The 22,823-nt window shown below is 49.5% G+C and overlaps 1 protein-coding gene across 2 annotated transcripts in view; it reads left to right on the top strand.

Annotated features, from left to right (window-relative positions):
* The window catches only part of MNT (MAX network transcriptional repressor), a 44,365-nt gene extending 25,558 nt beyond the window's left edge, over positions 1 to 18,807 (top strand). For both annotated transcript variants that reach the window (XM_087751548.1, XM_087751547.1), the window contains 2 exons: positions 15,923 to 16,115; positions 17,747 to 18,807. In XM_087751548.1, the coding sequence (XP_087607674.1) occupies positions 15,923 to 16,115; positions 17,747 to 18,462 (909 nt within the window). In that variant the 3' untranslated portion in view covers positions 18,463 to 18,807. The remainder of the gene's footprint in view (positions 1 to 15,922; positions 16,116 to 17,746) is intronic.
* Positions 18,808 to 22,823: the final 4,016 nt, after the last annotated feature.

Genomic DNA, 22,823 nt, shown 5'->3' with positions numbered 1-22,823 from the left:
TCCCCCACTACAACCAGAGTCAAACGCTGACTAAATAATAACGTGCTTACAAAATATTAGACAAAGCTGAGCTTCCCAGGGCAAAGAGTAAAATCCTTTGAAGTTTGCAAAGCAGGGCAAACTACTGCATGTGCTGCTTAGATGCTTGCAGAAGTATTGGGGGGTGTTTTGTGGTGATGGATATTGGGCCTTACTCCTACAGAGGAGTATTTGCTGTTTAAGAAATTGACTTTGCTTACGAATTCATAGAAGTCATTTACCAGTCCTCCTCGCTGCTTGTAGTGTTAGAGAGAGAAAATAGCTGTGATGAACTTAGGACAAATTGGTCATATTGTAAATCACTTACTGCCTCCGGAAGGGTAGAATTTCTTTTTGCTGCAGGAGCTGGGGTTGGCATCATACCCCACGTCCCGCTGACTTGACGGGTATTGACCAAAGCCACTGACTGACACTAGCTGAAAACTTAGTCTCCCCAGGAATCACCCAGATGAATTTTTGATGCAAACCAGTCTTTCAATTTTTCTGGTTACGTGCACTTAGAGAAATGTATAAATGAGTGGCAAAGCCATTTAAAAGTCACAAGACTGCTTGTGTGAACAAGCTGCAGGCCTCTTGCTGTCACTTGAACAGTAGACCAGCTAGCCAGAGAATTATTTTACCAAAGTGAAATAGTCTCCATCTTCATGATGGAAACTTTCCCCTTCCAAACCTTGCTGGGGCTGGGGCAGGTGCTGGGCTGCTCCCTCCTGGTTGCTCACAGCGAGTGGAAGCAGCACCTTACAGTTTCTGTGGTCTGATGCCTTTCTTGGGAGCTAAAAAAAAAAAATGTTCATGCTAAAAACAAAAAATACTGGACTCGAGGTAATTGACATCGCTTTAGATTCCTGAGTAAATTACTGCATTGTTCATTTTGTGGGAAATGTGCCTAATTTCCTCATCTGATTACAAACGCGGGCTTCCTCAGCTGAACTGGCTTCACGTGGCCGTACCGTGGCCTCAGCTGACCAGCTGGCTAGGTCACCGCTGCCCAGATCGATGTTATTTTCCTTTGTCATATGTAACTGCTTTAGACTGAAGTTAAAGCAAGGACAAGAGTTCATAGGTCTCAGATCATTGTCAGATGGAAAGAAAAATAGTAGCTCAGCAAACTCAAGCCATGGGCGCAGGTGTGAAGTAGGCATTAAGGGAGAAATGATTATCCTAGGCGGGAGAATGGACTCTATCCCGTCGTAAACGAAAAACCATAACCCTGCAGTAGAGGACATGCCGACATCAGTCATTGTACTTTGATGCGGGAGGCTGGTTCAGTCTTTCACCATTAGCACATTGGTTATTTTGACTTTCCTTGTGTCTGCTCCCTCCTTTGCCACCGCTGTTTGCAGGGTGGGCTCTTCTGCCGCCTCTCCGGCCCGCGTGCGGTGTGTTCTCAACAGCCGCCGGCTAAAATGAGGGCGCAGGATGCTGTGTAGGACAAACAAGGAATTACAGAGCTGATTCCTGATGTCCTGCCAGGAGCAGAAGTCCATCGTCAACTGACTTACCTGTGCTCATCAGTAATGCCAGTTGTTTATATGAGATGTTTAAATTGTTTATCCTCATCTAGTCTCTTTTGGCTTTTTGGACGGCCTGAAGCAACATGCTGTGCACCTAAAAATGGTGCAGTTTCCCATCGATGCCAGCAATAAACAACAGAATTGACTCCTTCAAGGGCAGAACTTATACAAAGTACCGTCCAAGGATGCCTAAGTAGTGTGTGCAAAAAATTTTGTGCTGTCCTTTTTAAGCTGATCCTGTGGACATGTGAACAAACCAGATAACGCTTTCACATTTGTTAAATTTTCCTGTTAGTAACCACATCATCTCCTCTTCTTTTGGTTTGGTTTTATTTATTGATCGCTTCATCAGTGCCTGAACACAGTAATTCGTCCCTGGCTAGTGTTGAGGACCAGGGCGAGACCAGTGGATTTTGAGAGTCCCGTGGTAATGCTTAAGTTGGGGTTTAGGTGTTGCCTAGGTGAAGGAGGGCACTGCAAACATGCCAGTCCCCGGTGCAGGGAGATCCCGTACCACAGGCAGAAAGCCCACACCTCCGACGTCAGCATTTGGGCTTGTGTGAAGAACAGAGCTCATTTACATTCAAGCGCTGCGGTGGCTGGGTTATTGATCAAAATGCATAAGGCAAACTGTGATGCTGAATCCAATTAAGTTCCCCACCTTGAAAAGTATAGCTGTTAACTGTTATTTTTTTTATTCTGTGCCAGCTATGAGGTGAATATACTCCTATAAAACTTGCTTGGTAAGAACTGGGTCCTCTCAGTGCCTCCTTCATGTGAGCAGCACTCACATGCCGAGCAGTGCTGCTTCATGTTGTTTACCTGACCTGATCAATTGATTCTCTCTCGTCTAATTAGCCTGAATTTCATTGCCAATAATAAAGGCTTCCAGCAACAGCAGGCTATGGTCATGCAACATGGTGTCATCTGTAGATTTCGGAAAGTGATGAGAAATAAGACCTTTAAAAAAATAGTGTTTAGTAAAGTAAAGCAAGTTGCAGCCTGCTTAAAAATGTGAAATGGGTGAGAGTGAAGAAGTAGGGCTGATTTTCCACTGGAGTCGGTGGGAGTTGTTCATGCACAGCAAGCGCAGGGTCTAGTTCCTGCCCTTAATGGAGTCATTAAAGAATTGATTTTAGCTTCAGAGGCACAGCATCGGGCTGCATCAATATGGGAGATGGGGTGCTCAACCTGAGAAGCCGGGGGATGCTCAGATTGCTTCCAGTCCCTGGCACTCAGCGTGCCGATGCAAGCCAGCCAGCCAGAGCTGCCACTGTCAGGCACGTTTATAGCTTCCAGCACGCAGCCTGCGATGCGCTTCGCACGCAGCAGCACTGACGTCGTGTTCCCTTTGGATAACTTGCATGGTCATTGAGCAAAAGAAACATGGGATTCCCTTCTTGAGTCAGAGAGTTTGGTACTCGAGCTGGCACATCTGCCAAAGCTGATGTGGGCTCCCAGGCAGCTGCGAACGTCTCAAAGCAAATCCTTTGCCGTCCCTCCCCAGCTGCAGGCTCCATCCGCAGAGCAGTCAGTGGATTTTTATTTGCGGGAGCGGCCACAAAACGTGTCATGCAATAGAGTGTTTAAAAGTGCCCAGGGTTTGAACCTTGTTGAGTGAGCGGAAGCTGTTTCTTAACCTTTGCCGAAAGGGATGGTGATTTTTTTTTTTTTAAACAATGTCTTACTTGTGACTCATACGCGAGAGTTTGGAAAGGGTAAACAGAATTACAAATCTTGTACGTGTCTTTTTAATTGTTAGAGAATCTAAATCTATCATACTGCTGTCGTTTAAGCATAGTAGTTTAAAGAAGCACTCCAGGTTGTAAAAACCAAAGCAACCTGTAAGCGGAGCACAGCACAGGGTTTCAAAACGATGGTTGTGTTGCAGGCTGTTGGGGTGCCGTTGCTCGTAGTGGTTGTGGGCTGACATCGGCGAGCAGGCGTGGGAGAGAAGAGAGTGCACGTGACGTGACGAAAGCAGTGACGAGTCCAGCTTGATCGAAGTCACCTATCTTTAAAACAAGGCAAAACCCCAAAACAAACCAAAAAAACCCCACTGACATGATAACTGTTTGGTTTGTTTTGTGGTTTTGCTCTTCCCTGAGAGCCCGATAGGGAAGAGGTCGGGGTCCCGTGGCACAAGCGACAGGGGTAGTTTGGATTCCTGTTCTTGTTAGCAGCAGCGAAGGTGTGCGTTGATACTCATGAAAATTACAGCGAAGTCATTACTGACCAATTAAAATGACAAACAAATAGTTGCAAGAAAACAATGATCACTGTGTGTGCCGAAGTGCAGCAGAGTTCAGCCCGTGTCATACAGAGCTTTGCCGTCGCAGGTGGTGGTGGCAGCCTTGCTAGACGTTGTCAGCCACAAAATAATAAACGAGGGGGATTTTGAAACTGTCGTAAGCCGCTGGAAGTTGGTATCAGCTTAATCTCCTGTTGTCTTGTTGGTGTTACTCTGATCTGACAGAAATACTGATAAAGCAGGCTTTGGAGGATGTGGAGATATGAGTAAGATTTTTACAAGGATCCCTGTCTCAGTTGTTATTTATCAAAAATTAATAGTTCCTCTGATCCTGCCTGTGCCTTGGGCTTGCCCTGCCAGTTCTTGTGGTTTTATCCAGACATTTTTCTGTGTGCAGCTGTGACTTCTTTTGTCTCTATTTCTTTGCTGTCACCGTGGGGAAGATGGGCGCAGGCCGTGGGACGCTGGGTGACCTGGTGAAACGGTGAAGCTGCTTCTGCACAGGATGTTAACCCGTGCATCAAATAAACAAACCAGAAAAAATGGAGATTTTTTCCAATTTCTTTTTCTTTTAGCTGTCTTACGCTTTATGTCGTTACGAGTTAAAATACTATATCAAGTTTAGGTTTAAAATTAAAAATTAAATTAAATTTTTTTAGGTTTTTTTGGTCACTGTGGAATTCTTACTGTTTTCTTAAATCCCTCCTGGTGACATACTGTTCATTCGGGGACAGCCGGTATAGCACCCATAGGAGAAAATACAGTTCATGGTTTGATAACGAGGGTGTCAAGTAGAGACTGTTGGTTCTGTCACGCTGAGATACACCCCGATCTGAATAGCGGGGCTGCTCAGGTCAACTTGAGATGGCATTTAGGGAAAATTATCTTTGAAAATTATGACCTTGGTGGAAAAAGGAAGGTAGATGGCAGGTGACCTGCTGTCCTGCACAAAGTAGGTGCGAGTTGGGTGCCATCTGTTGGGCAGGTACCTGCTTATTCACTGTATTTGTATTTTTGGAAAACAGGAACTGGCTCCCTGAGGACGGTTGTGCATTTTCCTGCAGCATGAGAAAGAACAACTTTTATTTTGCTTTTCTTCCCAAAAGTCCTGAGGTCTTTGAGTGGAAAGTGTCTCTAGGAGAAGATTGATTGCATTCTGCAGACATTCTGCAGTGATGTTAATGTTGCACAGGTTGGGTGGGTTTGCAGAACGCCGGTCGATTCTTGCTATATTCTGCTCTTTCAGAGTAGCGCGTATCGTGATTCAGAGCTCATTGTCCCCAGCAGCTGGCACCTTCCTATCACTTCATATTTAGGAATTTCATGGGGTTTTACCTACTCTAAGGCAGTCTCGCAGCCCGGTGGAGCGTGCTGCACCGTGCGGAGGAGCTTCAGCCTTGGGACCACCTTCATGGCAGCGGCGGGGAGTCCGAGTACTGGCGGTGTGCGGGTGCGGTGGGCACTGCAGCTGCTGCGCCAGCCGGCACTTGCAGCCCTCAACTCGTTAGCACGGAGGCAAAGATTTTCACTCAGGTGCACGGCTTTGATTCATGGCCTTGCACAGGTGCCAGAGTCGGTTCATATTTAACAACTGGGTTCTACGCCCTCCCGCTGCTGCCGTGGCCCTAACAATAAGGGAGGTAGGTCGAGAGAAATGCTCTGGTGACCCAGGTCTGCTCTGTGGGCTATAGGTGGAGCCGTCGGGATGCGAGTGACTGGCGCTGACCTCCTTACAAGGATGGAGAAACAGGGAAGAGAGGTGGTGCGGCAGGATCAGCATCCTTCTCTGAGTCCCCAGGACTTCAGCCTCCCAGGCCCGCTGCTGCGGTGCGCGTGCGGTGGGGTGGTGGTCCTCTTCTGCTGGGGAGGGTGGGTCTCTCAGAGCTCATGGTTGTTGGGACTGCCAAAACCGTGTTTGGGGAGGTGTGCTCCTCTCCCAGGAGAAGCCCTCGCCTACCTGCTCCCCTGCCGCTCAAAGCCTTGGCAGCGTTCACGTTCTGATGCACAACTCACTGGTGCGTCTTGCCCGTCGGCTGAGCCAGATTTGGATGAATCTGAACAAAGGGAGCTCCGTACCCGGGACCCATCCAAAACTCTGCTTTGTCTCCCCCAGCAGCCGCTGTGAGATGCCTCCAGGAAAAATAAAAGAATACCGCAGCAAGTAGATGTAGCGATAATGTGTCTCCACATTAATCTCCTCCTCGTCTCTAGCAGTAAGAGATCTGGCTGTGGCTCTAAAGCGTAACTGCTTGATGCCCTCCAGAACTGCTGTCTGTACATCATCGCGTAGGCTCAGGAAAGGCTTGCGAGGGTCCCGCGTCCAGCAATTGTGTCGTTAATAATAATCGCTCATTGAAATGCAGCACGCTTTATTTTTGCTTCCAGAAAATTATTGCAGTTATACCAGAGATACATTTCCTACACCAATCACATTAAAATAATTTGTTTGGGGTAATTTTCTGAATAACAAACACCACAGTATTTCGGGGGATTTTGAGCATCCAGAATCCGTTAGCATCATTGAAAATGTCTCACTTATTTCCTGAACCACAGAGATTATTAAAAAAAATAAAAATAAAAAAAGGAAAACATACAGCCAAACTTAACACCTAGTCATTGCAAATAATACTTTTTTTTTTAAAACTGGATTTCCCTTAACCTTGAAAGTCATATCAAGGAATAAAACAGATCTGCTAAACTGGCAGAAGCCAGCATGGTTTTGGTGATTGGCCCTGGGCATGGCTATGCCTGTCCCTGGTTTGTGCTTTTACTGTGTGTTCCAGTCATTTGCTGCTTTTCTTTGTTTTTTCTGAATTTGTTCTTTGTCTTCCTGATTTGGATTCTTCCTACCCTCTACCCTAGTAACTGGTTGTACTTTGTCCAGAGAGCAGTGCTTCAGGAGGTTGGATCCTCTTAGATTTGCAAGGCCAGTGCAAATAGCCATGTTTCAGCTGTATTTTTGTTCCAGAGATTATGGCCCAGTGTCTTTTTTTTATCAGGAGTCTTAAGTGCTAACAATGTGCAAATAATAAACGTAAATAACAATGCATGTTCTCATTTTCCCATGATTTCTCTGCTCCGGGCAGATTTCCTATTCTGTGAAGTATTTCTATCTAGATACTCATCTCTGCCCTTGCAACTAGATTGAACAGCGGTGGGCGCGCAAAAACGCGCTGATGGCGAGCCCCTGCCCAGCACGCTTCTCTTGTACTTGCAGAAAAGCCGGTGCAGCCTCTGCCGCAAGAGACTTGCTCGGTTCCTGAAGTCGCCGTGCTGGTTGCATGCAGGTGAGGGTGAAGTCACCTCCCAGAAGAACAGCGCTCTTCGGCTGCCTTTCTTGTGCAGGGGTTAAACACGCGCAAGAGCTGGGTCATGAGGCTGCTGGCAAACGATCCGTTGGGGCTGAGAGACCCGTGGGCAGACCTGCACCCAGGGGTTCACGCCACATCACAGATTGCCTCATCTGCTTTGGAGGCTCTACAGGGAAGCAGCCGTGCTTGGGATCAGATGGCCCGCTGCAGGTGATTAGACCTACGAGTAGTGTGGGATGGTCTCTGCTTCACCTTGCAAGTTTTATTTTGGTTTTGGTGCTTGTGTGAAGTGTTAGCTTTGGGAGCTTAGGAGGCTGAAGCGGTAGCCTAAAGTCCTTGTTCTGCTCCTCCCCTCCCTCCACACACAAGCTGTCGCTTCTCAAAATCCGCTGAGAGCTGGTCACTGCAGGACCCCTCCCCACGTTCCCCCCGGTTCTGAGCCCTTCGCGTTAACACCTCGGAGCTTTGGGTCAAGCCTGTCATGATTTTGTGTTGTATCTGGGGAAAGCGAGACCATAATCCCATACTGAGCAAAGGCTCTCAGGCTCTCAGTTTCTCATGGAGTAGCTGCTGTAGTACAGACTGTCTGGGTGTAGCGGCACGTGGGTGATTTTAGCGGGGTGGTGTGCATGGGAAAGCGGCAACGGTGCGGCAGCTGTGTTAGTCGCTGCAGTGGTACTGTTGTGCCGCGACCTGTATTTTCCCGTCGGTGGTACCAGGCTAGCGCATCCGGCACCGCTGCGGGATTTCATCTCCAAGAGCCAGCCGAATGAAGCAGTTACCATGGAAACCATGGCTTTGGTTCCCGTGGCAACCAGCCTGAGTTTCACACAAGCAGAAGGAGAGGTACCACCGTTACTTCTGCCAATGGCCTGATCCTGCCCGGTGCTGCTTTCTACAGACTGAGGGTCCTGCTGGCATCGGCAGGAGCTCGGGTCCAGGAGGTCCCGGAGGTCCAGGGTGCCGGAGCGGGTCCTTTGCCCGCAGCTCCGGTGGGTGCCGTCACCGTCGCTAGCGCAGGCAGCCGCTGGTCGCACGCTCGCTGCGGAGGCTGGGGACGCCGGCCTGGTGCTGTGGGGGGAACCGGCTCTTGGTTTTCCTGCTTTTGTGGGCTCTCCTTCATCGCAGCGGGTCGGGTTCAGTTGGGGCAAGCGATTTCTCTAGATGCTGGGCTTTAAACAAACTGCTTGTCGCACCTGAAGAACTTCATAGAAAACTTAGCGCGATTCAAAGTAGGCATGGCCAAAATTGATATATAATAACTAATGCAAAACCCCAAAGTACTGCAGGTGAGCGGGGCACCTCTGCCAACAGCCTTGGGGGCTTGGGCTGTTAGGGGACAGCGCATTCCTCAGCACCCCACTGTCTCCTGATGTTTCTGGTTGCAACATTTGTGGAGACAGGCTGGTGGACTGCTGGTGCTGCAGATCTGTTGCACTGTGGCAGTCCCTGCAAGGATAAGATCCTTTTTTTTTTAGGATTTAGCTTTTTTCCCATTGTTGATAGGAACCAAAACTCTGTACAGCAGTGGAAGGCCTGACCGGCTGGGTCGGGTCTGTGCTGAGTGGCGTGGAGGTCCTGCAGGTGGGATTGCTGCTCGGGGACCTCCCCTGGCCCAGCAGCTCCTGCTTTGCTGCAGCGGCTGCGATCCCAGTAGCAAAGAGTTAAAGAATCCGGTTCAAACTTGCGAATCACTTTCATGATTGCTCATTGATGAGGAATTTTTAATCAGTGAACGCCATGTAATAGAACAGAACGGCTGAAATATGCTTTGGGAAAAGCTCATAATTGAAAGTGTGTTTTTAAATTGCTAATATAATGTTTGTAAGGGGAGCTTTTTAATAAGATCTTTTAAACCTCACTGATGCCAACTACGGGGCTAGCATTATTCTTGAGGCAAGCATAGAGAAAGCATTGGGGGCATTATTTTCAACCTTGACATAAGAATAAGCGATTTAATTACAGCCAGCTATAAAACGGAAAATTCTTTACAGTGACAAATGACTATTGCTGCGTAGCGACAACAGTAGTTTATTTCTGGTTTGTTTTCCAAATAATGGCAAGTGGGATGCACACAAGGACCAAATAGCAGCTCCGAAACAGCAAGAAAAGTGGGCACAAAGGAGTGAAATGTTACAGCTGGTACCGCATCGGGTGTTTGCTGTCACTGCAGTTGTGCTGGTCTTGCTTTAATAATCCACGTGAGTAACGGCTGCTTTGAAGCTGACAGCTACGTGTAGAGGAGGAAAATCAGCTACTCACAGGCAGCAAATGAAAACCCGCATATGGATTTTAATTTGGTCACCGCTGTTTAAATAAAAGATGAAGGGACTCTTCACCACTGCCCTTGTTGCCTTGTCACCGATGCCACCTGCGTGCGGTAGCAGCAGCCGCTCTGCACGGTGCGGATGGTGACTGTGGGAGAGGGTTCAGTCAGAGCCGGGTCCCAGGCCCTTGGTCCTCTGCAGGCATTGCCGAGCAAAGGACTTGCTCTCAGCTTCAAAATCAGGCGTGTTTTCCGTGGGACCACTCTCATACTTTATATTATATTGTATAATATATATATCTTGCAGGGATACTGATCCCTGCAGCAAACCATTACTGAGCACTTTATTTGGCCTCAGCTCCCTATTTCATGTGCGGTTAGGAGTTAAACTGCGAGAACTGTAAATGTTTGGAGTGAAATGGTCAACTTGTTTTCACCAGAGCCAGCAGGTGATTTACAAAACTTTCCAGCTGTCAAAAGCCATGGATGGATTCACATGAAAATGGGGAAATCCATGATTTCTTCCTGGGGTAGATCAGCTTCCCCCACATCAGGGTCAGGGTTTACTGGCTCCTGTAAGTGATGCTCTTGTGGAATTTTAAGTGCAGGGAAATGAAAAACAAATCAGTTTTGAAGTTGTGATTCTCACTGTAGCTTCCTTACACTGCGGAGTAAAAGTTGCCTGGGCAACCAAGGCTCCCAATTTCATAACATTAAAAAAAGAAATCACAGTCATCACTGCACAAGCATAAGGCGAAGGGTCTGTGCTGAAGTGTGTTGCTTGGAAAAGAGCAGTCTTGGGGGGTGTGCGTCTGTTGCGCTGGCGGAAGCCATGCCGCCTCCTTTGGTACACGTGGGTTTGCGTTCAAATCAAGTCTCACCGGCTTTGGGTTGCGAGAGCCCCGCTGCTTTGTGCAGAACAGAGAAGCAAAACTGCGGATGGCGACACTTTGCCTTCTCCAGGCGTCTGCAGCTCCCGGTGCCGATCGATCCTCACCACTCTCTGAGGCAGGTGGGAAACCAGAAATGCAGATAACCTCAGTGACTTTCCACCATGAAGAAGCAGTATCAGTATTTCATGAACCAGGTTAAGTGAAGGAGTTTGCATCAGGCAGCTGCAGGCGAGCAAGTCAGTGCAAAGGAAAGCAGCATCTTCTGGGGAGGGAACACAGGAACAAGGGTTTGAGTCCAGTCCTGGGTCAGACCTGGGGATGTGTGTCCTTCAGGATCTTGGCAGACTGTTTAATCGTCATCCCAGGTACCAGCACCTTATCAGAGCCCTCGCCATTGCCATTCCCCACAGTTCCCAGTAGGAGCGGCAGCCAGGGAAGTGGGTCGGGTGGCCGTTACCGACCTGCAGCTGTCCCAGACACACATGCCTCTGCCTTAATGAAATTTCAGACCTTGAAAGACAAATGGTCAGGCATTTGTATGAATTCCTTTTGTTGAAATTTCATTCTTAATTAGTTATTTTGTTGTATGTAGTTTCAGGGCTCCCTCTGCCCGTTTTAACTCTAGCCTTACGTGCCAATTCTGTTGGAAGATCCCAAAGGTCAGGGTTTAGTGAAAGGAGTGTCCACATAGTTGCTTCTTATTTTAAAACTGCTGCGACTTTTTTGTTTGTTTGTTTTTTAATCACGTAGGATCCATTGTGATACTGCTGCTGTTGTAAGAAATTCCTGTTTTAGAAAAAACATACTGGAGAGCAGCACGTGTCTCTAAAGGTGTTTTCTGTTTGGGAGTAGGTAGGTGAGCAAAGTCAGAATGACTAAGGTTTGGCTGTTGCTGTGGACTTTCTACTGACTGATGGGAAAACCTGGCACCTGATGTGGGCAGGATGATTTGCAGAAAATAACCTGCCAACTGGCAGATGCTGGACAGCGGTCTGTGCAAGGGGCTGCCGGTGATGCTGGTCAGAGAGGACACAGGGAGCTGGGCACCCACCCTCCTCATACCAGCCGCTGGTGGGAAGAAGTACAAAGGCAAGAGGGTCCCTACTCCCGGTCCCCTCTCCAGCAGGTTCCTGCGGGAGATGGGTGCCTGCTGCTGCACCGGGGCCAGTGGGTCGGGGTCGGGTCGGCTCCTGATCCCAGGCTCACCTTGGGATGAGGAGCATCATCAGGAGCATCAAACGCAGGGCACGCACCCAGCCCCTGCAGAGCCTGGGAGGGGGCTGTGCCCCGCGAGGCCGGTGCCCGCAGAGAGTGGGGCAGTGCTTGGAGGGGAGCTGCTGGAGAGGGAGGGAGGCTCTGGTTAATCCCACCGAGTTCGTTTTTAGGCCAAGTAGCAGCTCAGCCAGGAGATGTGACTTTACCAAGCAAGCCACAGTGAATTGCATCCTCGAATAGTTTTTGAAAGATTACCAGTGCCAGCGGAGACTCCAGCCCATCTGCTCCTCCAGCCTCCCCAGCAGCTTGCCTTGGAGAGCACCCAGCCTGCGAGCGCACTGGCCGGGGGGGCCGTTCACAGGAGCCCCAGGAGGGGTGCGCGGTCGTGGCGAGTGGCTGCCGAGAGCTGGCAGCCGGTCAAGCCGTTTCCCAGCACGGGGAGGGCAGGGGCTGCTGGAGGAGCGGAGAGTGACGGAGCGAGCTCCCTGGCCCCGCTCCCTGGGAGACTCGTCCTGGTGCTTGCTAAGGGTTTGCCTACCTTTTCAGTAATTAAAAGTTTGTAACTAATTACCAGCTGCCCTGTCCATACCTCATAGTTGTGCTTTCCCCTGGCGCTGGGAGTCTTCTTTTGCAGCAGGGAAGGAAGCCAAATCTGCTTGTATCGCTTGTGCTGTGCACGATACGGGTGCTGAGGCTGTGCGGATTTCTTTCTTGTGCTTCCTGGAAAGCTGTGTTACTGTGTTCTGTCCTTTCGTTATCGTGCCCTGTGAGTAACTGCATGGAGAACGTGCTTGGAGAGAAATGCTGCAGAAAGGGGCCAGGCTCCTGTCTGTAGGCAGTGATTTTAGTCTCGGGCTTTCTCCTGCTTGCTTCTTTCCTGATAAGAGAGTAAAGAGGAAGACATTCAGATGAATTCTCTCCTTGCGTATGTAAACCTGAGCACAGGAGCGTGCACCTTCCTCGTCACCTTGGCTTTGCCCTCTGTGTCCCACCCACATCCCGTCGGCTACGAGGAAATCAAAGCACACACGCAGCACGACTGTTTGCTGGGTCAGGCAAAGTGCTTCGGCCGCACTTCGTAGGATAAGAGACTTTAAAACTAGCCTGTGGATTTTGGCTTCAGCCACGTGTGGATCTGAACACCGTCTCCGGGCTAGAAATGGGTGCTGGTGCAGAGCCAGGACTCCGGGAGTCCCCGTCCCTGCTTACCCGTGTCTCCTGCACCCAAAGACCTTCCCTGCCGCGGACAGCCTGCTGTCCCAGTGACTCCGCTCACTGCTGTAGCCTACAGGTCTGCTGGCGTTTCCCGGTATAAAACTGTGGTATTGAGGGGTTGGCATATCTGCTGCCTGCTTACGGTTTAAAAAGCAGCGAGAGAGACAGAACTGCCCCTTTTGCCTGAAAACTGTCCATTTGGGAGGCTTTTAGCTGAGCTAAAGCCAGCTGTGCCAGGAGGCAAAGCATAAGCCTCGTTGAGAGGAGTTGTCTCCATTTACACATCTGGAATGACTGCGCCCTGCTAATATGCATTGTTTGGCCGTTTTAAAAATGCTTCCTTTTTTTGTTATTATCAGGACAAAGGTACCTTTTTTTTTTTTTCCCTTCATTTTACTTTTCTATAAGAAGGCAGCAGGAGCTACCCCAGTCGTTGTGTTGGCTTAGGCTGAATTAAAGGCCTGGCTGAACAGGCTTTAAAGTTATTCCTGGCTAACTTTTGACATAAAAGACCAGCAGAACCATTGAAACGCATGAGGTCAGGTTCTGATTGCAGCTGTCCTGGAGAACCTGAGAGAGAAATAAAGAGCACGTATTCAGATCGTGAGTCTGATCCTCTGCCGCTCTGCTAAGCGTAAGGTTTGCTTTTCAATTCAGTGCTTAGCAGCAGTGAGTGAAAAAGAGCATCCGTGCAGGCTCTGTGTAGCTGGTATTTTCAGAACTGTGTATGTGATTTAGATACCCAGTGGCAAAACTTAACTTTAGAAAATGGACAGGGCATACGTGGTTTTTCAGATTTCACTTATTTTGTCTCTTTTATGCTAATAGTAAGCGCTGACCTGGGCTGGGGGACAGGTTCTCTGTCCTGTTACTATTCAGTGCTACACGACTGGCTTAAAATCTCATAAAACAGTATCTTTTGTGAAGATCAGCTATTGTTTTTCTGCCGCACTGCTCAATAATTGATTCCCATCAGATCTATGTGGTTTATATTTCCCATTAATAGCACTGGGTGGTGTTTGGCATTTTTGTGTACTGTGCTGACTGCCGCAGCATCCCTTCCCTTCCCTTCCCTTCCCTTCCCTTCCCTTCCCTTCCCTTCCCTTCCCTTCCCTTCCCTTCCCTTCCCTTCCCTTCCCTTCCCTTCCCTTCCCTTCCCTTCCCTTCCCTTCCCTTCCCTTCCCTTCCCTTCCCTTCCCTTCCCTTCCCTTCCCTTCCCTTCCCTTCCCTTCCCTTCCCTTCCCTTCCCTTCCCTTCCCTTCCTTCCCTTCCCTTCCCTTCCCTTCCCTTCCCTTCCCTTCCTTCCCTTCCCTTCCCTTCCCTTCCCTTCCCTTCCCTTCCCTTCCCTTCCCTTCCCTTCCCTTCCCTTCCCTTCCCTTCCCTTCCCTTCCCTTCCCTTCCCTTCCCTTCCCTTCCCTTCCCTTCCCTTCCCTTCCCTTCCCTTCCCTTCCCTTCCCTTCCCTTCCCTTCCCTTCCCTTCCCTTCCCTTCCCTTCCCTTCCCTTCCCTTCCCTTCCCTTCCCTTCCCTTCCCTTCCCTTCCCTTCCCTTCCCTTCCCTTCCCTTCCCTTCCCTTCCCTTCCCTTCCCTTCCCTTCCCTTCCCTTCCCTTCCCTTCCCTTCCCTTCCCTTCCCTTCCCTTCCCTTCCCTTCCCTTCCGACGAAGGCGTCGGATTTCCAGTGCTGAGTGGGCATGAGCAGAAGAGGAGAACATAAACTGTTCCTTCGCATTTGACTTCAGGATTTCCCCCATGGTGCAGGGTATCGTTGGCTCCTAGCCATCTCTTCTAGGTCAGGGGCTCTTGGTGTGGGGTGTCTTGCTCAGAAGCTAATCAGTACTTGTGCTTTTTCTTTTCTTCTGACTATGTACCGGTTCCCTCTCTCTCTCTCCATGATTCATGTGCTGGTTACGGAAATGCACCGTGATTTTGTGTAGACCTACTTGGGCTTGCGTGCCCGAAGCTTGCCTTTTTTCCCCAACTACCGTCAGTTGGTTTAGTAAAAGATACTATCTCTTCCTATGCACCTTGTCTTTGAAATACTTCAAGATGTCTGCGGTTCCATCTTCCCACGTAAGAGCAGAGTTTTCTGCACAAGGTTTCTGTTTTCGTGCAAGGACGTGGGGTTTTTTCCACTTTTCTCAAGCCGTGGGCCGGCAGTCCGTTGCTGCGCAGGAGCACTGCTCTCTGTGTCGATGCTTCCTTTCCCTAGGGATGCTTGGGAATAGATGTATGTAGTAAAAACTCCATAGCCCCGCTCTCCGAGTGACTAACTGACAGGGGCCTCATGTCCTCTCACCCGGCGATCGGAGGGAACAGCACCTGTTTCCCCCCCTTTGCACCTTCCCACCAGTCTGCGACAAGCCCTAATCCTCTTCCACTATTTCATAAGGCAGGTGAAGTGAGGCTGATGTTGGGAGCTGAGTACTGGCTCGTGTCGCTGTAAACTGATGTTGAAGTCCAACAAGGAGCTCCCTTGGGCTGAAACAGAAGAGAGGAGGGAACAGAGAGTCCAGGTTTACGTTGCTGCTCCTCCAGCAAACGCCTGTCTGGGACCTCGGACAGTCTGCTTCACGGTCCGCGAGCCTTCGGCATCCAGGAGTTGTTTGTTGGTCTCCTTGCAGAGGTTCTTTCTTGCCAGCGTTTGCACACACGTACCGTCAGTGCCCTGCCTTTGCTGTAGGAAGTCGGCAGGGTGGAAGGGCCGTGCTGGGAAGGGTCTGGCTGCCACATTACAGCTATGACTCATAGTCATAGTTCAGCACTCTTGGTTCTTAAGTTTTTTTAGTTTCCTTGGGGAGGTCAGAGCGAAAGAGGAAGAATGCAGGAAGAAGATTTAATTTTCTGTCTTTAGAGTGGCAGAAATACTCTTTTTCAGAGAGAAAGCCTTACAGCTCTTCCTGAGGAGTTCTAGGCTTTAAATTTACCCCTGGAGTTGAAGGGACTCGCACCTGACGTGGTTAAGTATTTCAGTTGCGGAGGCTCATCAGTTTTCCTTCAGAATGCAGAAAGCAGTTGGCCAAGGCAACCCTTTAGGTTTTCAGCTTTCGTCCTTTCCCTTTCTGCCTGAATTTGAAAGGCGTAGGTGTATCCGAGCACATTTTACACCAGCATAACAGGTAAGAAGAGAAGACCAGCTATGGACATGGGAGTGACCGGGTTAGTGTAGGTTATATTTGTCTTTGTTCTCCTTTTATTTCTTTTTCTTCCTTCTGTCTTTAGACTTTAAAGAGAAAGGAGAAAGAATATGAACATGAGATGGAGCGGCTGGCAAGAGAGAAGATTGCTACCCAGCAGCGACTGGCAGAATTGAAGAACGAGTTGAGCCAGTGGATGGACATCTTGGAGATTGACCGAATTATTCGACAGACAGTTCAGCCAGAGGATGACCAGGCATCTACCTCGACAGCATCAGGTACCCGTAATTACTCTCTTCTTGTAATCATCACTGCATGTCACTGACACAGTTATATAGCGGTGGCGGGGATCCTCACTGAGCACCATCAAGGTTTCTTTGCAGTCAGAATAAAGTAAAAGGTTTTCAAGTGTTTTGTAATCGTTGATGTTGACCTGATAATACACTGCCGCTTGTGTAAAGTGAACTGAAAATCGCGCATCCACAGTAGGTAGATACAAAGTGCAGGTTTGCACATTCAGTCTGCTGATACCTCCCATGGAGCTCCCTGCTTTCAAAACTTAGTTTTCCTCTTCCACAACTGTGCATCCCTGCTCGTTAGAGCCGAGTGGTGTATGAGCACCCTGATGTATTCGTGCGTGGATGTGGGAGGGCGTTCAGCCACGTAGAGAAGAAGGAATTGGTACAGGAAGGATCACCAGAGCATTTGAACAACTCACTGAGCCTTCACGTTGTGTGAAAAGGATTCACAGTGAAGATGAGATGATACTAACGAATACCTGGCGTGCTGTTCCCAGTAAGAAGTTTGGTGAGATAGGAGAGTGCATGCTTTTCTCCGTACCAGTGATCTGCAGCAGGAAGAATAGGCAGTCTGTGGATGCACAGTGCTTTGCTATCCAGAGATGGGGAGGCTGTAGCAGTCCCTAACCATTTGCAGCAGTTCCTTCAAATCGCGACAGCATTTGCTCTTGGCACTCCAGGCAGACGATACAGCGGGTTCCAGGAAGGGAAAACCTGAGCTTTCTGGTTCATTCAGGCTTGTAATCGGGCGCATCACCTTTGAACATACTCGCAGACTCCGAGTGTAGGCTCGTGGAAGTTGAGAGTAGGAGTGCTTGTCAATAGGAGTGTCGGCCGCTCACCTCTCCAGCTGGCTTCTGCTGAAAATGATCACTTCCAGCTACTAGTAACCACAGAGCCTGCAGAAGGGAAGTGTCTTCCCTGGTGTTCCTGCTGCTTCTGTGTCTGCTGAGATTTTTAATCTCTGCTGCATGGCTGGCTTTAGAGCTGGCAGTGCAAGGTGCCCTGCTTGTCTTCCTGATCTCCGCAGGGCCAGCATGTTCCTGCATTGCTTCCGTAGTTCGTGGACTGGACAAGAGTCCATTTTCCAGAACCAGATGAGGAGCTTGCTGCCATGGTTCTCCATGGCCGTTTCCTGCCTGCTCTGGGAGCAGAAGGGGTGGTACTGATCGGTGGAACAACTGGACAGGAGAGGAAACCCTCTTCTTCTTCCCAGCAGGAGCCCTCCTCAGCCCAGACAGAGTTCAGCCCAGGTGCTCTCCGTCTGCCTCTGCGCACGCTGCTGCCCTTGCCTGCCGAGCGAGATCTCTCAGCCTGTTGGGAGCAGCCCTCTCTAGCTGGGGCTTCGAGCTAGCCATGCCTGCCTGGCTCCGGGTCCTTGGCCCACAGGCAGGGAGGAGAGGGGTGTGCCGCCCCGCTGGGGATCGGTGGAGCCTGCTGTGCCGTGCCGTGCTGTGCCATGCTGTGCCATGTGATGCTGCCTGCCCGTAGTTCAGTGACTCCTCCTGCTGTCGTCTCTTCCGCCTGTGCTGCCTTTTAGGGAGGCTGGTTAGTCCAGTTCATGCTCTGCTTTCTTTTTTATGGGAGTTTCTTCCTTTCGTTTTTTCCAGAGGGTGAAGACAACATGGATGAAGACATGGAAGATGACAGGCCAGTGAACTCATTACCAAAACTAACCCAGCGCCAGCACCCAGAGCTCCTGAAAGCCGTCCCTTCAAACGCTGCTTCCCACCACCCGGCGGTTCTGCCCCAGCACCTGTCCATCCAGCAGAAACAAACCCCAGCCCATGCACAGCCTCCCATCCAGACACAAGCACTGGTCCAGCCGCAGGCGATCGTCCCTGCACAGACTCACATCGTGGCGGCTTCGACAGTGCAATCGACTGTTATTGCCCACACCGCCACTACCCATGCTTCGGTCATTCAGACTGTCAACCACGTGATTCAGGGTCCACAGACCAAGCACATTGCTCACATTGCACCTTCCACGTCCAGCCCTGTGCAACTTACAACTGCTGCTCAGCCTATCGGCCACATCACTGTGCACCCAGCCACCATCAACCACATGGCCCACCTCGGCCAGCAGCTGCCCATCTACCCTCAGCCCGTGGCCGTCAGCCAGCCCGTGGTGAGCCACATTGCTCACACGATCTCGCACCAGCAAGTGAATGGAACCACAAACCTTGGCCAGCAAGCGGTGATGGCCAAGCCTGCTGTAGGAACCCAAGTTGTCCATCACCCGCAGTTAGTTGGGCAAACGGTCCTAAATCCGGTGACTATGGTAACCATGCCATCATTCCCAGTGAGCACACTGAAGCTGGCCTAGAGGGGATCGTCTGACAGCGAGGTCTTTGTTGGGAACCTTTCCTAAACTCCATACATTCCAACCACGTCCGACTTCGCGGGAGGGAAGTGCAGAAAACGCCGCGTGGCAGGACGCCGGGCTGGGCTGTCCTCAGCCGCCCAGTAACCAACCTGCCGCTGGCAGCGAGAGACGGGGCCTCTCTGCACTTGAATTTTGCTAATCCGAGAAAACTTCAAAGACAGTTGTTCATGGTGATTTTTTTTCCTTTTATGTGTAATCAGTGAAATATGGATATGATGTTCTTAAGACTTTAATTTTCCCCTTTTATGTGTTGCTTCTTTGTAGAATAAAAATTGCTGATCTCTTTATTGAGACATTGCGTAGAATGGGAAAAAAAATCATAGAAGTCTATATTTATATATATGTGTGTATGTGTGTGTATATATATGTATATACATATATATATAAATATAACATTTGAAGAAGGCCTTTTGTAAGGTTGATTATTTTGCAGGATTATTAGACAAAATTCATTTTTGGAGGAAGAAGACAGAGTGTCCTCTCTAAACAAGAAACTTTAAGATAGATGGTTTGGTGGACCAGGGTACATATACAGTGACAAAAAAAAAAAAAAAAAAAGTTAAACCATGTTAAAGGTATTTCCCGTCAATATATTACATTTCAAAAAACCATCTAAAATCACTGTGACTTGTTACGGCATTTTAAGGAAATTCTCTGTCCTGTCTAATAAAAGGAAAAAGAATATACAACTGGACTTCATTTGTTGCAGTTTTATAAATGACTTGATTTTTATAGCTATGTCAAAAAAATAATGTTTTTTATTATTTTGATGGTTGACAATGTTTTGTTTGGATGGTTTTTTGGGGGGTTTGTTTTTTGTTTTGGCTTGGTTTTGCTGATGCAATAATTGATTTTACCGATCTCTGTGCATGGCACTCCCCCTTTCAGGATTCCTCCTGCCAGTCCCAAGCCCCCAGGTTTCTTGGGTTCGTTTTTGTTTTGCAGAGGCAGGTATTTTGCGCTGGTAACTTGCAGTACGGTTATCTGGCCTGATAGAGTGGAACCTGGGACAAGAAGACCAACAGAAATTAAGTAGATTTGCTGCATGGGTTACTTTTCTCTGTTAGTTTGTTCCTGAACTGGCCACGTTTTAGCGTGGGAGTCAGTGGATTAGAAAAGGGATAAATGTGCATGTGGTATCTTCCAAAGTGCAAGCAGTTTTGACATCTTTTTTTTCTTTTTTGGGGGAAAAAGAAATCTGGTCTTGTATAGGGTAACGGTATATTCCAGGAGATCAGTATGTATAACTCGTGTCTTACAGACTACAGTGAGACGTGCACCAAAGAACAACCCCTCATCCTATGTCACCCTCTTGTTCGTCCTCGCCGGCGGTTAGGTCAGACCTCACTGAAGTCAGTGGCGAACTCCCGCGGAGTCAGGAGCGGAGGGATGTTGTGTGGCTCTGCGGGTCCTCGCCCGCCTGCTGGGAGGTTGCTTAGGACGTGTTTCATTGCTGACTGAATATTCTGGTCCTCGCACCATTTTGTGTGTAGTACTGCTATTAATGATCTCTTTTCCGTCTTCCTCTCTTTTTAAAAACAAATATTCCGCAGTCCTTAATGTAGGCAAAATTCCTGCTGTAGCCAGCGGATGTTTTCCTCGGGGCAGGAGGGGAGGATGGGCCCCGCTGGCATCGGACCTGGTACGGTCAGAGGGGCCACCCGCCCGGCGGAGGAGGCGAGGTGGGGCCGAGCAGTCACGCCGTCACGGCGCTGGCTGCCTACGTCTCGTTTTGAGTCGAGATCTTCCACAGGAAAACGGGATCCACGGTCTGCCCAAAATGCCTGTTGACTCCAGCAAGACTTTTGCCTGGTTGTGGACTGCTGTGAACAGTGGCAGAGGTTTAATTAAGAAAACTTGCCAGTTCCATACCGTCCGTGCTATGGTTGGACTGTGCTGGAGGCAGGAGTAATTACCGCAGTCAAGCGTGATTGTGCCTTCTGAGCAGACATGGCTGAGAAATGCATTAAATCTGTTTATAAAGCCCTGGGTTGCTCCATAGTTAACACTTTTTTGTTTTTTTTTTTTCTTTTTCTTGCATCCTTGCGTCCAGGAAGCTCTTGCCTGTGTTGCTAGTACGGTTTCTGCAGCAGAATGGACAAATCTTTAAGGATTCCTTATCCTTAAACCACATTTAAATAGATCATTTGTTCTCGCGTGTAGTGCTCCATTAACACTGTGGGGTTAGCAGAGGTGCCAGGGCTTTGTCGTCTCCTCGTACCTGCAGGTGCTTTCCCAAGGACGTTGTGTTTTGCGTGCAGTATTTTGGAGATCAGCATTAGATACCAGGACAGTTGCTCCTCATCAGCAACTCTTGAAAACTGAGTATTTGCAACAGGGTCATCTCCCTTCTTAGGAGGAACCGGGTGGCTTTGCCTTCTGTAGCTGCATTAGGAGCGGGAGGAAGCATCTCTGCCTTTCTTTACTGTTCCAACTCACAAAATAACAAAATTGAGGCAGGAAGCCTCATTTCTAGTCAAGAGTGGCTGAGCTCATTGAAGGAGAAAAAGCCCGGGTTGGGAAGTGGGGCTCAGCACCCGAGCGTTGGCTGAGACCCCTCCGTCCCCCGGCGTCGTTCCCTGTGCCGCGTTGGCGGGGTCAGCCTGCGCGGGTTGGTCCCGCTCCTCTTACCTGCAGCTTTGCGTGACGCCTCACTTTCTGCATTGAAAACTCTGCTCCCACCTTAACCCCGTTGGCTTCTTATCCCAAGGTAGATCCTGGTAACCAGCAGTGACCCAGGCGTACACCTGCTCCGTGCTTTCCATGGTAAAAAGCGTAGGGGATGGAGAGAAGAGTTCCCGCTTTATTCGATACAGGCAAATGAGCTTTCTTGTGGATTATTTAACGGCCTTTACTGTATCGACAGATGATGCTGCTGACCTCCTCATCTTTTACTCCCTTATGGTTTAAAGGTAACAGTGTCACTGCCCTGCTCACGTACGGGTCCTGCGTCTCTGCCGGTTTTTCTCTCCCCCTTGGAGTTCTGCAATGGCTGAACCCCTCCGTCGGTGTTCGCCTCCACTTGACGAACAGCGTGTCCCATCGGCCGGCCCGTAAGCTGGCCAGGCATCCCGGGTCTCATCTGCCTTCTCCACGGCTACCAGAAACGTTTCTTTGGGGTTTTTCTGTTTGTTTTTTTTAAAGTCGCCAAACTTCTTTCTGTTCTGTGGGGAAAAGAGCAAACCGCAGCCCTTCTTTCCCCACGGCTGTCATTCCTGCTCAGAAACCTCGGATTTACGCTAATGCTCTTAGAAATCATGTTCAGTACTGTATAACAAGGGGCACTTTAGAAATGTCTCTCCTCCTTTGATATATGTGTTTTCCCTATGGAGAAAGCTATATATAAATATATATATGTACACTTTGGGATTCAGAAGATCTAATTTGTCCCAAAAAAATCAATAAATATGAAGTTTACAAGAAATCTCTTCTGTTGTTGAATAATATTAGTTATTGGTCACCTTACCACAGAAAAAATAGCAAATGGGTTTTCCATGTAGTGGTTTTGAGAAGACTTTTCTGTCCTGTCCAGCCTGACTCAGCGCCTGTCAGTTGGTGGAGATGCCTCCCCCGAGGGCAGGCTCCGGGTCCGTCCCCAGCGGAGCTGTGCGTCCCGGCCGTGCTGCCTGCCTGCTCCCCGCGGCTCGTGTCACGCTACCGACAGCAAAAACGTGCTCAAACCCTTGATCTGCGCTTAAAACTTCAGCCGGTGCTGAAGTCGCGTTTGTTTGACACGGACGCCAGCAGATCTGCGTGAGCAAAACCCCTCGGACAGCTGCCGTTACGTGCAAAAATACTCTCTTGCTTTCACGGCTTGCCCAGGCTGGGGAGCTGGATTGCGCTGTCCCAGCAGATGCGCGGTTTTGCTCCTCTGAGCCGAGCCCGCCCGAGGGAGCCCCCGCGGAGGAGCGGGCTGGTGGCCGGGCTGGTGGCCGGGCACGTCTGCTGCTTTGCTTCAGGCCGCTTTCCGCTCTCACCTGCCAAGTAGTGCAGGCAGAGAGGAATAAACCCGAACTGCTACTTTAAAAATTATCCCGAAAAGAGTTCTTACAGCTGACACTTTAGATGCGGGAATGTATTCCTGACCTCACCAATAAAAATTAGCCAGAACCCTGTAGTTTAGCTTAGGGAGGGAAACGACCCGATTTCCCACGTTGTCCGCAGTCGCTTGAACGGGGTCCGAGAGGCGGCGGGTCGGGTCGGGCACCCCGTGCATGTGTGTGTTGGTGTGCGCGGCTGATGCCGTCTGTGTGCGCTTCGCTCTCCCACGGCAGGAGCTGGAAACAAGGTGTGTGTGTGAG

This window comes from Nipponia nippon, unplaced genomic scaffold, assembly GCF_047370975.1.
Source record: "Nipponia nippon isolate SJK-2023a ecotype South Korea unplaced genomic scaffold, ASM4737097v1 scaffold_15, whole genome shotgun sequence".
Lineage (NCBI taxonomy): Eukaryota > Metazoa > Chordata > Aves > Pelecaniformes > Threskiornithidae > Nipponia > Nipponia nippon.
Note: the sequence above shows the minus strand (reverse complement) of the source record. Positions and strands in the feature narration are given on the sequence as shown.